The sequence below is a fragment of the Siniperca chuatsi genome, linkage group LG11, assembly GCF_020085105.1.
Source record: "Siniperca chuatsi isolate FFG_IHB_CAS linkage group LG11, ASM2008510v1, whole genome shotgun sequence".
Taxonomy (NCBI): domain Eukaryota; kingdom Metazoa; phylum Chordata; class Actinopteri; order Centrarchiformes; family Sinipercidae; genus Siniperca; species Siniperca chuatsi.
Window position 1 is genome coordinate 11,394,067 of NC_058052.1, and position 14,402 is coordinate 11,408,468.

The 14,402-nt window shown below is 41.9% G+C and overlaps 2 protein-coding genes across 3 annotated transcripts; one reads left to right on the forward strand and one right to left on the reverse strand.

Annotated features, from left to right (window-relative positions):
- Positions 1-581: 581 nt before the first annotated feature.
- On the reverse strand, positions 582-2,500 carry mrps6 (mitochondrial ribosomal protein S6). Its single transcript, XM_044213321.1, has 2 exons — positions 2,012-2,500; positions 582-700 (listed from the first exon to the last, which is right to left on the reverse strand). Exon 1 carries the CDS (start codon positions 2,348-2,350, stop codon positions 2,018-2,020), a length of 333 nt encoding a protein of 110 aa, XP_044069256.1. The 5' UTR covers positions 2,351-2,500; the 3' UTR covers positions 582-700; positions 2,012-2,017.
- Positions 2,501-2,874: 374 nt separating this feature from the next.
- Positions 2,875-10,714, forward strand: nolc1 (nucleolar and coiled-body phosphoprotein 1). 2 transcript variants are annotated; one of them, XM_044213314.1, is made up of 14 exons: positions 2,875-3,073; positions 3,419-3,474; positions 4,373-4,533; positions 4,648-4,766; positions 4,877-4,961; positions 5,086-5,210; positions 5,415-5,526; positions 6,117-6,245; positions 6,324-6,413; positions 6,512-6,841; positions 7,509-8,870; positions 9,124-9,251; positions 9,403-9,486; positions 9,593-10,714. In XM_044213314.1, the coding sequence occupies exons 1-14, from the start codon at positions 2,891-2,893 to the stop codon at positions 9,749-9,751; spliced, it is 3,123 nt and encodes a 1,040-aa protein (XP_044069249.1). In that variant the 5' UTR covers positions 2,875-2,890; the 3' UTR covers positions 9,752-10,714. The 2 variants fall into 2 exon arrangements, with proteins under 2 accessions (XP_044069249.1, XP_044069248.1); XM_044213313.1 differs by having other exon boundaries at positions 2,876-3,073; positions 4,645-4,766.
- Positions 10,715-14,402: the final 3,688 nt, after the last annotated feature.

Below are 14,402 nucleotides of genomic sequence, written 5' to 3' on the forward strand. Positions count from 1 at the left end.
TTATGTTTCTACACTAAACACTGGGGTTATCACTTTGCACAGCAATAGTTCCACTGGTGGAAGTATAGCTTATCACTTATAATATAACTTTTTCTCAGTATCTAAATAGAAAGCCGTTTGAAAGACAACAAGATTCAAGGCTAATTTCTACCCAGTGAGTTTACACTGTTTTAATAAGTTTAAAATTGTCCCTAGTCCATAAATGCAAAGGTGGACTTACACAACATAAATGCCATTCCAGCCAACTAACTAAAATCAACAAGCTTGTGAAAGTCCCTGAAAAATATATGGAACCATGATCTCTTAAAATCTTGGAAGTTGTTTAATTTGATCCAATGAGGACAACTCAGCCAAGTTTTGAAGCTCAGTGGCAGTGTCATAGTTATTTATTACTTACAGTGTTTTCTCAGAGGATAGTGATCAAGTCCAGATGGCTGCTCAACCACTTAAAAATGTCCAAACTGCATAAACCACATCTAGGTTTGGAATGAAAATTAGAGCTGAAATTGCCATCACTTTACTAAACATGTGGAGCACAATGTATAAAATGTTTTAACAAGAAGTCAAGAAAAACTTGCAACTAAGATAGAAAAAAAAGTAGTTTATTATGACATAACATCCAAATATAAGTCGACAACTATGGAAAAGGTCAAAGAGGGAAGCATCACACTGTATATCTTCTGGAAAGGAGCTGTGAACCCTGTAAAACAAAAGGAACAATTGCATAAGGTTAAGTTACAGCAGTCAGCACAGCATGATCTCCGTCAACAGAAGGTGAAGGATATTGATTGCATAAACATGTTTAATGAACAAACAACAAAGACAAACCATTAACATTTTTGACAAAGATCCACTACAGTTGTTTCTTTAAGAATTGTGACAAAGATATGTACTGAGCACGAAATGTTACTGCTGAAAAATAAACAGTACTTTCTGGCGGAAAAACTATGTAATAGAAACATTGTTTCTAAATAAACATATTTTGGGCATTTCTGTACTGCAACTTCTTGTTAATTAGCCTATAGCGACATACTGATATATCTGTGATAAGCCAAATAAGCCAATTATATCTGCCATGCCAAAATATTGGTCTGGCTCTACTACATTTGACGCAAGATCAGACATATTGGCCTTGAAAAAGAAAATATATCTCTAGCATTGGTGGGTGCAGTTAGGATGTATCAGCCAACATCTTTGACATGTCATTTGTGCGGCGTCCATAATGAGTTCACCCCTGTGACCCTGTCGTGGTATGTGCCTTTGGCCTGACTTGTGTTTTTGCTCTGTCTCTCAATCACCAAGTCTGTTCTTTTTTTCAGCAAGACAGGTGTTGCAATAAGATTGTGTCAGGATCTACAGTCTCTTCTTTGTCACTGTGTCAGGATTATAATATTGTAAAACCATGTGTATGTTCTTCATCATTTGTTAAACTCCTGGGCACTTTTAATCATTCACATTTTCTCCTTAAAACCTATAAACAATTATTCACCTTTGTTAACTACAACAAAGCCACCACCTTTAAGTCTTACACTGTTGTGCATGTTCATAAGGGCTATGTACATAAGCAATTTATTTATTGTTGCCTCTTATTAACCCAGGTTGCAATTAGTCTTTGTTTTTATCAATTAAAAACCTTGGACGTCACAGCTTCACAAATGTAATGAGTTGTTGGATCTACTTGGTTTTATACCTTAGATTGAATACTGTAGCTGTTTTACTTTAGGAATCACTTTGAGCTCTATCTTAACCTGTGACAGTAAAATGCCGAACTAAGAAACTGTTAATTGATTGATTCAGCAGATTAATAAATGATTAAAATATTCTTTAGTTGCAGCCCTAAATCCATGGATGGAACAGTTACATAAGTTATGTAGACACATGAATCCCAACATTTTGGCGACTGGTGGACGCACATCACTCCTGCTCATACACCAGTTGTGGGATTCATTTTTAAACAGATGCAGGGTTAGTACTGACGCGCTTGGCTTTATCCACATGAGGTATTCCTTACATTCAATCACTGTTGGGGGCCACAGCAGTTACTGCTGGAAACTTCGGCGTCTTTCTTCAGCACAGTGGGCCTCACCACGTCCACATCACGGTGCAGGTGATCCAGTAAGCCTGTGAGGATGCTGGGAGCTGCGTAGAAATCGACCAGAAAATAAGCCCCTCGGCTGTGTCTCTGATTGTGTTTGGTTATCTTGTAGGGAAGCAGTTTCTCCCCCAGGTTCTCCAGGTCCCTCACCACCGCGCCCCGCTCCATCAAAGTCTCCACTGTCCGCCGGAGAGCAGCCGCTGTCTCCGGCCGCTGCATCGCCTTCAGGATCAGGGCCAGCTCGTAGCGAGGCATGGCTTCGGCGAAGAAATCCTCGATTCACACTTTTAATTCAGCCGGAGCCGGGTTGATGTCATTGCCAGATTACTCAATTCAAAGACGACCATGTTATGACACGAGGAACAGGAAAGGTCTTTGGTGATGACGTATAAAGCATGCGCCTATATTGACCACGACATGGCTAAATATTACAAATAAGAAGAACGGTGTATAAAATGTGCAGTTCAATTACTACAATACTATACTGATTTAATAAACGAATGCTTTTTTTGAACGTAATTTATGTGTAAACCAATAAAATCCCGAGAGGAAAATGAGATAGGAGTATCTTTGCTAACGTTCATGAGGTCCTACCTATGGGTCCTACTGGTCCTACTCTACCACGATTTCCTAGTTTTTGTAATCCAGAGCTATAACTTTTATACATGCATAATATCATTTTTTAGAGAAAATAGTCGGTGCTGTTTATGAATTTATTTAGCAATTAACTGCAGGGCAAATTAACCTATTAAATCTGTTCATAAAGTGTCTGAAGAGTATGTTGACGTCGTCATTATGCGCCTGCGCACATGCCCACAAGTTACGGTTCCGTTCACTTCCTTCTCTTCCAGAAGGAGCGTGTTGAAGATGGCGGCGCAAAATTCGATGCCGAGTGATCTTTACAAATGCGTATATTCGTTTCTTCTGGAGAACAAGTTCACCAAGGCGGCTCAGCAGTTTCTGAAACAGACTAAAGTGGTAAGCGGCTCACCTTGTGTGGTTGACAGCCAGTTGTACGTGCTGTCTGTCTCTAGGTGCTTTGACTTGAAGTTAAGACAGACTGCACGAGGAGTAACGTTAGCTATGTGCAGAGACCGTACGGCCGCCGGTAAAGTTAGCACGTGTAGGGGCACACAGACAAGTTGTGTTTCAGCTGCCCCCCCTTTCTCCTGAACTCATTAGCGTTATCATCTATTAGATTATGAATGAGAATCATACAATGTTTTGCATTGCAGGGAATTGCAACTGATTTGTTCAATTCTACAAACTTTAAAACAGCTGGAAGTGGTTGGCTAAGTCAGTGCTTCACGTGTTTCTCTACAGACTCCACAGGATCAAAATGAAGAAAGCCTCGTCGACATCTACAACTTCTGGGTGAAGTGAGTTGCTTATTGTCTTTTTCGCTCCTCTTTCAATGCTAGCGTTTATTTAGTTTAAACTAATATCAATACACTTTGAAAATATGGCCAAGCCAGCTTTGTGGGTCGTTTCTTTTTCCTATCAAATGGCGTCATGGAAGTTGGATACGTTGTCTAAGTTAACGTTACTGGTAAAACCTCTCAAAGCAGAAATCTACCCCTAAAGCAGACCTAACACCGCGTTTTGGACTGTAAAGCCAATATCTGCAAGGCTCTGTCCTCCTTAGCAGCAGATTAGTGCTTGAACTGGTGACATTATCAGGTCACACTTGATCCGCAAACCCTTGAATTTATGATCGACTCTGTGGGCTTACAGCTGTGAAACAGAAAATATCCCCATATCCACTTAAAATGTACCTAAATAGCCAATTTAACATCTGGCCCATGGGCCATTTGGCGAACATTAGTACATTTGTAGTGACGCAGATCAATATGTATTTCCCTGTAAAACTAAGCTAATTTGTACAATCGTAGAAAAGGTTTCAGTCGTAGTCATCTGGACACTGTTTTCAGAATCAAGATGTTTCGGCTCCCATCTGGAAGTCAATTGAGAATAACTTCTGGACGGGAGCCAAAACGTCTTGATTCTGAAAACAGTGTCCAGATGACTACGACTGAAACCTTTTCTACGATAGAACACTCCTGGACGAATGAGGGACTACACCGTCTTAATTTGTACAATCACTACTGCTGCTGTCCAAATATCCTAGGGCTTATTTTGCTCTCTAAGCAGCAGCTCCAGGATTTGTCTCCAGGTGACAATTTAAAAAATGAAATCTAAGCTGTTTATTTTACAAATGGCCAGTACATTCTATGTTAGGGTAGATTCTCCCTTTAACATCACTATGGGTCTTCCTAGATCTCCTGAAACCAAGAAACGAAAAGCACCTACCAACAAGACTGAAGCTACAAATGGTCCATCCGCCAAGAAAGCAAAAACCAGTACAGAGAGCTCGAGCAGTGAAGAGTCGAGCAGCGAGGATGAAGCTGTTGCAAAACCAACTAAGGCAGCCCCTGCAGGTAATATCAGTATATTTGACACAGCGAACTGAGGCTGGTTGAATTCTGTCAGTAATGTGCCATTTTGAAACCTTCTACAGCATTATCAGATTACATTAATGTTTGTTTTAGCAGCCAAGGTGGTGCCTGCTAAAGCAGTAGCTACTAAAGCTGCATCCAGCAGCAGTGAAGACTCCAGTGACTCGGAGGAGGAGAAGGCCCCTGCAAAGGCCCCTGCAAAGGCTCCTCCAAAGGTAGGAGGGAATATTCTAACTAAAGATTCATCCCAGATCTAGTAATTGCTGAAAATATATGCTATGTTTGTGGGTTTATGCTATTATTAAAATGTATTATGTGCATATAGGCTCCTGTGAGGAAGAAAGACAGCAGCTCTAGCAGTGAAGAATCTGACTCTGAGGATGAGCAGCCCGCCAAAGCCCCTGCACCAAGTGAGTTTATAGCCAGAAGTCATTAATACTGTGTAATGCAACTGTCTTTAATTGTGAACTAAAATTGAGCTGATAATGAAAATTAGTTTTTGTCTAATTTATCTGATTTACCTCTGAATAACAGAACCCAAGGCTGGTGCAGTCACGACACCCAAACCAGCTGTTCCAGCTAAAGGTGTAGCTCAGAAAAAGCAGGAGAGCAGCAGTGAAGACAGTTCCTCAGATTCTGAAGATGAAGAGCCAGCCAAGGTATGCTAAAAAATCTGACCATATCTTAATCTTATTAAATGTTTTTGTTAGAATAATGTAGAGCAAGCTTAATCAAATATTGATTGTAGTAGGTAAACATATACAGCAGACTAATCAATTCAATGGGTTGTATTGGACATGTGTTGCCAAAGCACAATTACGATAGACAATGAATGAAACTGCTTGCTTCACATGTCCTGATAGGCTCCAGTCAAACCCGCCCCAGTGAAGGCTGCGGCAGCTGCTGCTGCTGAATCGAGCAGTGAAGACTCTTCATCTGAAGATGAGGCTCCGCCCAGCAAAAAGCCCAAAGCAGGTGTGTTTTTATACTTTTATTTATTTTTTACCATTGTATGCTCAATGGCTTCTACACACTACACAATAACAGCCCGACAATCTCCAGTTACAAAAGATGTGTGGCGCTGGGAAGAGCGATGAACATCAGGGGAGGTTTGATTGCACTTGAAATTAGTTCAGTGACATTCACCAATCGGAACAGAGCTTCCATTTGTTTTTAACATGTTAATGAGATGCCCGAGTCAAACAGTGCTACATGGAAAAGTAGTTAAATTAACCAAAGATTTCTTTTGCAGTCTATAGTCTGTCCTGTCATCTTTTCCCCATCCAGAAACTTTTCTTTTTCTTTCAAAAATAAGATTGAAACTTGCTAGTGCCTTCTCAGAGGCCACGATTATGATGTTGACACATCATAGTCGCTCCTCCATAACACCTCTCCTTCCTCCCCATGCCCATTTCCATCCTTCCCATCCATGGCTCTGACAGTCCACCATGTGTCCTATCTAAAGGAGCTGATCACCTGGCCCTAAGTGCTTGAAGTACTGTATAAATGTACCACGGCCTTGTGTTGTATGTCATGATGTTGATCAGATTCCTTTGTCTTGGTAGGTGCATACAGCGCAGTACCACCTCCTGCTTCAGTACAGAAAGCTCCAGCAGCCAACAAGGCCAAGGACAGCGACTCGTCAGACAGCAGTGATGACAGCAGTGACGAGGAAGAAGAGAAGAAAGTAGCAGGTAAGAGGTGCCCACCTTTCTCAGCTTGAAGTGTCAGTGTTTTTACTGACAAGTCTAACAGCATTGTAATCCTCACAGCGAAACCTGCACCAGTCAAGGCCACTGCTGCCAAAGCTGGTGTGCCCAAACCCTCTGCAAAGAAGCAGGAGTCCAGCTCTGAGAGCTCAGGTAACGATCAGAATCCCAGTCACTCATTTTCTACTCAGCGTGATCCGATGCCTGTGAACATGTGATAAATATTGTTCTTCATGCCCATGTCTTTCCAGATTCAAGCTCTGATGAGGAGGAGGCAAAGAAACCCGCAGCCAAAGCCACCCCAGCTAAAGCAGCCCCAGTCAAATCTGCCCCAGCTAAAAAAGAAGACTCAGACTCATCAAGTTCAGAGGAGGAAGAAGAGGTGAAGAAACCTGCAGCGAAGGTGACTCCTGCTAAGGCTGCTCCAGCTAAACCTGTTGCAGCTAAAGCCACACCTGCTAAAGAAGACTCCTCAGAGGAAGATTCCAGTTCGGAGGAGGAGGAGACGGCAAAGAAGCCCGGAGCTAAACCTGCACCTGCCAAGAATACCCCAGCTAAAAAAGACGAGTCCTCAAGCTCAGGTAATGTGAGCTTAGCATTTCTGTAAGAGTGAAATATTTCTTGTCATACCTTGAATTTGCTTTCATTTATGTATATCTCTTTGCCTGTTCTACCAGTTTGTGGTGGGATCAAGGCTAGTATTCATCATTTAGTCAATTGTTATTTGTATTCTCACCCCTGCTTTGTTATATACACTTGGGTGCCCATTTATTAGGTACACCTAGCTAACACTAATGCAGTCTAATACAACAGTCCTGCAATAAATCCTACTTTAATGAGGGTATAACTTCCCATTTTTGTAGAGAGTTGTTGATTCATCTTATCATCATTTTGGACCATACAGTTGACTGTTGGTTCTGTTTAACTGTATTGCATTATACTGAGAGGTGTTTTTGTTATTTAGCCTACCCTCATTGATATAAATGAGGTGAACAAAATAATAGAAATATCAGTCAGTTTGACACAATACAATTCAACAGCACCACAAACTCCACAATGATCATTAAGTTGAATCAGTACAGCTCAAAAACAGAAACTGAACATTATAACTTTCATGAAGGTAGGATTTATTTCAGGACTGTTGTGTTAAACTGCATTAGGTTTAAGTTAGGTGTACCTAAAGAACAGGCAACGTGTACATTCATGTGTCTATCTGTGTAATTTTCAAAATATTGTTTGCTGTTTCAGATAGCAGCTCTGAAGATGAGGCTCCTGCAAAACCTGCCACTAAAACTGCAGCCCCACCAACACCTGCTGCTTCTAAACCTGCCGCAGAGAGCAGCTCTGATACAGAGGGCTCCTCTGAGGACGAGGACGAACCAGTGAAAGCCAAGCCAGCGGCTAAACCAGCTACCCCGGCTTCCAAGCCTGCTACCCCTGTTGCAAAGCCTCCTGCAGCAGCAGAGAGCAGCTCAGACTCTGACTCCTCCTCTGAGGATGAAGAACCAGTCAAGGCTAAACCTGCAGCGGCTAAACCAGCTACGCCAGCCTCAAAGCCTGCTACTCCTGCAGCAAAGCCTCCTGCAGCAGCAGAGAGCAGCTCAGACTCTGACTCCTCCTCTGAGGATGAAGAACCAGTCAAGGCTAAACCTGCAGCGGCTAAACCAGCTACGCCAGCCTCAAAGCCTGCTACTCCTGCAGCAAAGCCTCCTGCAGCAGCAGAGAGCAGCTCAGACTCTGACTCCTCTTCTGAGGATGAGGAAGAACCAGTCAAGGCTAAACCTGCAGCGGCTAAACCTGCAGCGGCTAAACCTGCAGCGGCTAAACCTGCAGCGGCTAAACCAGCTACGCCAGCCTCAAAGCCTGCTACTCTTGCAGCAAAGCCTGCTGCTGCAGCAGAGAGCAGCTCAGACTCTGACTCTTCTTCTGAGGATGAGGAAGAACCAGTAAAAGCCAAGCCAACAGCTAAACCAGCTACCCCTGCTACAAAGCCTGCTACAAAGCCTTCTACAAAGCCTGGTGCAGCAGCAGACAGCAGCTCTGACTCTGACAGCTCAGACTCTGAGAATGAGGCAGCCAAACCTGCAGTCAAGAAACAAGCTCCAGCAGCAGCGGCCAAGAAACCTGCCCCTGCTGTCACCAAGGCTCCTGCAGACTCCAGTGATGACAGCTCCAGTGATGAGGAGGAACCCAAGAAGGCAGTGCCAGTACCCAAGCCCGCAGCCACAAAGGCAGCTGCAGCTCCAACAAAGAAGGCTGAGGAGAGCAGCTCTGACTCCTCGGACAGCTCTGATTCTGAGACTGAGACAAAGTCCACCCCTGCTAAGCCTGCAGTCACCATCAGCAAGGCAGCCACACCCAAGGTAGCCACAACCAAGGCAGCCAAGGCCCCAGCAAAGCCAGCAGAGTCCTCCTCCAGTGACAGCAGCTCTGAAGAGGAAGAAGAGGCCGGTAAAAGTACTGTAAAACCTGTTACACCTGCTGTAAAAGCCAAGACGACCCCAGCAGCTAAAGCTAAAGAGAACAGCAGCAGCTCCTCAGACACTTCATCAGATGAGGAGGAAGCTCCACGCAAAGCAGCCACAGCACCCAACACCCCCGCAACAAATGGTAAGTCTCAACCAAATACTGAACGTGATGTGGCCATTTAACAGGGAGATTAAATGTATTAATGGGTAAACTGCACACTGGATCCCTCAAACGGCCATTACTTGAAAGGTTTGGCTTATTGCTTTTTACCCCACCTTTTATTGGTCTAGTGTTGCGTAATTTCATGCATCTTATATTATGGAACACTTAGTGTTGACTGGTACACAGTTCTCCTAATATGAGCACAAGTAACTTTTTCCTCTGATTCATGCAGGTACCAATGGAAAGAGAAAAAGAGATGGTGAATCATCAGAAAGTGAAGAGGAAGAGACTGAAGTCAAGACACCAAAAAACAAGAAAGCAACAACCACACCACAGACTTTTCCTAAAGCCAATAAGAAGGTAAGACCTGCTAGAGACTGGAACTTGGTCCTAAGCCTGAGTTGCCAGTCTTCAGTCAAAACATATACAACCAATAGCTGCTGGATAAAAGTGATTGTTTTCCTGAAGGGAAAAGAGCCATAATTTGATGGAAATAACTTGTTTCTTTCAGTCTTCCAACGTACCGTTTCGTAGAATAATAGAGGAAGAAGTAGATGTGGATCCCCGTCTTACAGACAACTCTTTTGATGCAAAGGTGAGTTCAGTAACGTCTGCGAGCATTCTTACAGCAGCACACTAAGATTGCTGAGGCCAGCCAATAATTTACTATAAAACATGTTCATTTCTCTTTGCTATTCCAGTCTGGAGCCAAAGGGGACTGGGGCCAGAAAGCTAACGATGTGCTCAAGTTCACAAAAGGCAAGTCATTCCGACATGAAAAGACGAAGAAGAAGAGGGGAAGCTACCGTGGCGGAGCCATCTCCACCACAGTCAACTCCATTAAGTTTGACAGTGACTGAGGAACTTCTCCCTCTGGCCCCTCTCACCTGAACTGTACTGTACCTGTGTGACCAGGACTATCAGTTGTCTGTAAACAGTCCCTCTATTATCACAACCCAGCAACAGCAGCACACAACCGAGGAATGTGACCTGTAGAGCTGAGCTGGCACTTTCATAGCTGCCCTTAGTTTGTAATGGAGACCAATAGTTTGATCTCTGCTCTGAAGCTACAGTTAGTCGAGCTGTGGCAGCAGGAGAGAGATGCTCCCAGCTGTGACTTCAGACCAAACTGCTTAAGGTTGACATCCATGTGACATGATTACCACTTATAGCCACTAGGTGGCTGCAGGCCACCTGTTAATGGTAAATTGTGTGCGTTGGGCCCCTTTTTTGCTTGTTTTGACTTTGTTAACCTGTACTTTATTCTCAAATGACATGTCTTATTTCTTTGTAACATACATTTTTCATTTTCATTTATCTATGTATGAATGACAGCCATGCATCCCAACAGGTTCTTTATTATGTATTAAGAAAGGCTGATATTGATTTTTAATGGATCACATGGATTCTTGAAGTTTGTTTGGTTTTATATGGCCACATTTAAATACGGAGAGGGTGTGTGCTCGGGTTTTTTCTCTTTACATTACATGGACATTTAGAGAGTAGAACTGAGTTTTATACTGTGTATTTATTAAGTTTTATTCCATTTAAACCTTTAGGACCTCAAGCCATCTCGAGCTATTCTCAAGCCATTTTGCTTTATTGTTTCTTCTGATGTTAGGATACCCCTGTCAAACCCTCTCTAAAGTGTTCATCAGTGGTATGGAATTTATTCACCAACATAACGGAGAGCCATGTTTGTTTCAATTATTTGAATTTACTCTCTACAAACATTTGTGTACTTTTTTTTATTTTTATTGTCAATTCTTGTAGCGGTAATTAAAGACATAACAGATTAAATGTTGATGTGCTTATAATCCTGATTTTGAGGCTTTGTTGTTTTGGGTTTTTTTTATTCATTGACACTCATTTGTCCTGTTAGACAGGGGCAGTTTCTCATTGTGTTCACTCAGTTGATTAGTTTTACATGCACAGAAATGGGGAAGAAGTCAATATTTTTAGTATGCATCTACAAATTATGAGCTGCTTCGTCCATCTATTGATGATCCAAGCATTTAGCTAGAAAGTTGACTTGAAAGTTTTATTAAAGCCACTAGATGGCAATCAGGTAGCTCTTTGCTCCAGTACTGACCTTCAGTTGTAAATGTGAAACTCGCAGTACAGTACTCTTTCAGGGGATGCTAATTGCACTTCCATTAAAACAAATAACGGGGAGATGTGACAGATTAAAAATCAAATGGTCAAAATGCAGCAGAGGCTAAAATAACCTGACTTTGAATCTCTTCTATTGGTCAAGCTCCAAAAAGGCTGGCTCCTACATTTCATATTATCCCAATGAGAGATAACCCTGACGACATCACTATCACAGCTATTAGTTATTTTCACTGACTGGGTAGTACTCGCCCTGACAAGAACTGATATTCATGTGTTAAATGGGTGGAGTGTCCCTTTAACTAGCCCTTTTACTCCAGATATAGACCATTAGCCCATACTATACTGTATGTTTCCATTTTTGCCAGTAAACCCACCAATTCAACCTTACTTTGTATATCAGCATACTTTTCAATATATGAAAAGGGAAGATGCAACGTGAGTGGAAATGGAAAGCCAACTGATGCAAGAGTGGAATATTTATCTCGCTCTCTTTTCTATTAACTCAACTTCAATCCAGGGTAATATTCAGTTTAACTGGCCATGTGGAGAGTCCTCCCTACAGTTTCATATTGAAGCCTCTCCAGAGAAATGCAAGATGTTTTATGTTTCACCAAGCAATGAGGGCATCTGACATCTTTTTATAAGAGTTGGTCACATAAAGGAGCGCTGCTTGTCACCTGGCAGCTTTGCAAACCAGATGAGTCTGATGTATTGATCATTCTAGGCTCTTCCTTTCAATACTGGCCCTATCAAGTTACTCAATGAGGCCTTCTACACTTTGTCTTTTATGAAGTATAAGATGAAGCTCTCTGGCCACTTTCTTATCTTCACTGGAAGAAAACTGCAACCCTAATTCCAAGACCCTTGTGGCTCTTCCAATGTTCACACTTATGTTTGTCTTTATTTTAAACAGCAGCAGTAGATTAATTTGGTTTTAGTGCTCTTCATTGCATAGAGATAAGGCTCCACTCAGTAACCAACTTCTTTTAACAGCTTTGATACGGTCACTCAGTTTTAAGTAAGCCCTGGTATTACTGTACCTGATCTGGACTGGTTCACCTCTTCTATAAAATGTTCTGTATAATCATAGATATCCTAATCGCATCCTTTAAGTAGCAATTAAAAGGTCGCAATTCTCACTCTAATCTTTGGCCTCATTAATCTGTAAACACATTTCATTTCACCGTTAGGTCGATGACACTCAGCTATGCTTCCCACTAAAACCTGCCAGTCCAACCAGCTTTGAAGTGAATCCTCAGAACATTTTACAGCACAGCAGACGTAAACCTGAAATAATTTTAGCAGCTCCTGTCACTCCCTGCTGTTTCAAAGCAAAGACATGTAGTTTTCTTTCCATGTTGTCAGTAAAACCTGCTGGTTCTTGACAGTAGTGCAATGTTGGTGGATTGTATCAGAAAATGAATGATTTTCTTTACTTATATTCCTCTAACTCCCTTTCCACAAGCCTTGGTAGAAAGTCAATCTCTTGCTTTCAGTGTGTACTTATTGCAGGTTGAATCTGCAGAGACAATATCACATTTTAGCAACTTTAAAACTATTTGCCAGTCAGTTTTAGAATTATTTGCCACATATCCCTCCTTTAGACCCCTTACAGAGAAGTGGGCAAAGTGATCCTTAGGCTGAACACTTTAGATTTACCATTAAACTGACTGAATTAACTCTGTTCTTATATTGGTGCAATAAAAATAATAATAAAAAAAAAGGTTTATTATTTTTGCATTAACTGCAAATAATACATGACAGATGGCCTAATGAGGCATACACTCGCTGCATTCAGAGTGAAGGCTTAATTCTTATGCACACATGACAAACAGCATGTGTACGTGAAATGTGTACATTTCTGTGCCTACACATAAAGAGCTGCTGGCTTAGGGGGGAGGTCTGCACTCACTCCAAATATAACCCCCTTCCCCAAGTCTGACAACAGTAAACCATTGAGCATTGCTTCACTGCTCACCAAGCAGAGAAATTTGACAGAGCGTGCTTGCTTGGGGTTTACATGGCTGAGCTGTTGGGGGGCTGCAGTAGCTGTACCTACTGCAGCGCCCCCAACTGTTACTGGGCAATTTTTCAGTGCAGATGCAACTGTTGTTGAGAGAATCAATGCAGTTGGTGGCGAACTTGCTGGCAGCATGTTGCAAACTACAAAGCCACTACGAGCTACAGGAGTGAGCCTTTAGGATTTGAAAGCAGAAGAAACCAGTGTTTTGCTTTCTTTCCTGCTATTAGTGCGAAAAAAAATCAATTAGTCAGCTAAGAGAAAATGAATCAACATTTTAAACAATCCATTACTTGTTTAAGTCATGTATCTGGCAAAAAAAAAAAATCCTAACATTCACTGGTTTCAGCTTCTCAAATGTGAAGATTTGCGGTTTTTCTGCTTTTTATATCCCTGTAAATTGATTTTCTTTGGTTTTTGGACTTGTTTGGATATAACAAGCAATTTGACAGCATTTCTGACACTATACAGACTAAACAATTAATTAGTTCATCAAAAAAAAAAAAAGAGAGATTAGTTGCAGCCCTAGTTACGGTGGAGGAAAACCATGTATCTCCAATTTTGGTGATTTTGATTCCTGAAAAACTGAAGGATCGGATGTTCTATTATAGGTTGAGAAATTTCTCCTACATCTTAAGCTAAATAAACTATATTAAAACCCCATTGGATTATCTTATTTTCACAAAGCTGGATAGAAGGCTGTTTTTCTTAGCTCATGAAAAGTCGATGTTTTGGTAATACATGGTTTTTGCAGGACAGCAAATTTATGTTTAAAGGGGAGTGTTGTAAAGTTGATACAACAGCGAGGATGATGATGTTCTGTTAAAAATAATTTTAAGTTCCATGTTATTGTAATGCCAGACTTAAACCGTGGAAAGAACAGTGGTGAGGAATACTGATGAGGCCCTTCAACCTAATCTCCTGCCTAGCAATCACTCCTGAGTACCACTTCCATCTGTCAGTCGCAACTTGTGCAAGAGAGCAAGCCAGCTCATTTCAGGCCAATGCAGCACAGTGTATGAAGGGGCTGCAGGACAATCTTTTAATGGGCAGCAGAGGTCGAGGACTGCCCATCCTGTCCATTTCAATTATACAAAACTGCTGACTGCTTCTGCACACACACGATTTACCATCTTTTTCTTCCTGACACACTCCAAGCGAACTGCATGCAATCAGCTATGCATTTGGCCTGAAAATGTTACACCCTGTTTCATTACACATGACAAATGACTTCCTCGGCGCCCCATAGATTAGTCTCGCTAATCCCCCACTGTGCTTTTCTCCGAGTCAAAGAGTGAAAATGAGAACATGGCAGGACAACAATCCAACTTACAAGTCAAGCAGAACACAGTCGTCCATAAACAAAGCTTAATCAG

Excerpts from the sequence above, each read along its gene's own strand:
- mrps6 (XM_044213321.1), bottom strand. The coding sequence starts at position 2,350 with ATGCCTCGCTACGAGCTGGCCCTGATCCTGAAGGCGATGCAGCGGCCG.
- nolc1 (XM_044213313.1), top strand. The coding sequence starts at position 2,891 with ATGCGCCTGCGCACATGCCCACAAGTTACGGTTCCGTTCACTTCCTTC. Across the intron at positions 3,475-4,372 it reads ATCTACAACTTCTGGGTGAA|ATCTCCTGAAACCAAGAAAC; the intron begins GTGAGTTGCTTA and ends GGGTCTTCCTAG. Across the intron at positions 4,534-4,644 it reads AACTAAGGCAGCCCCTGCAG|CAGCCAAGGTGGTGCCTGCT; the intron begins GTAATATCAGTA and ends TGTTTGTTTTAG.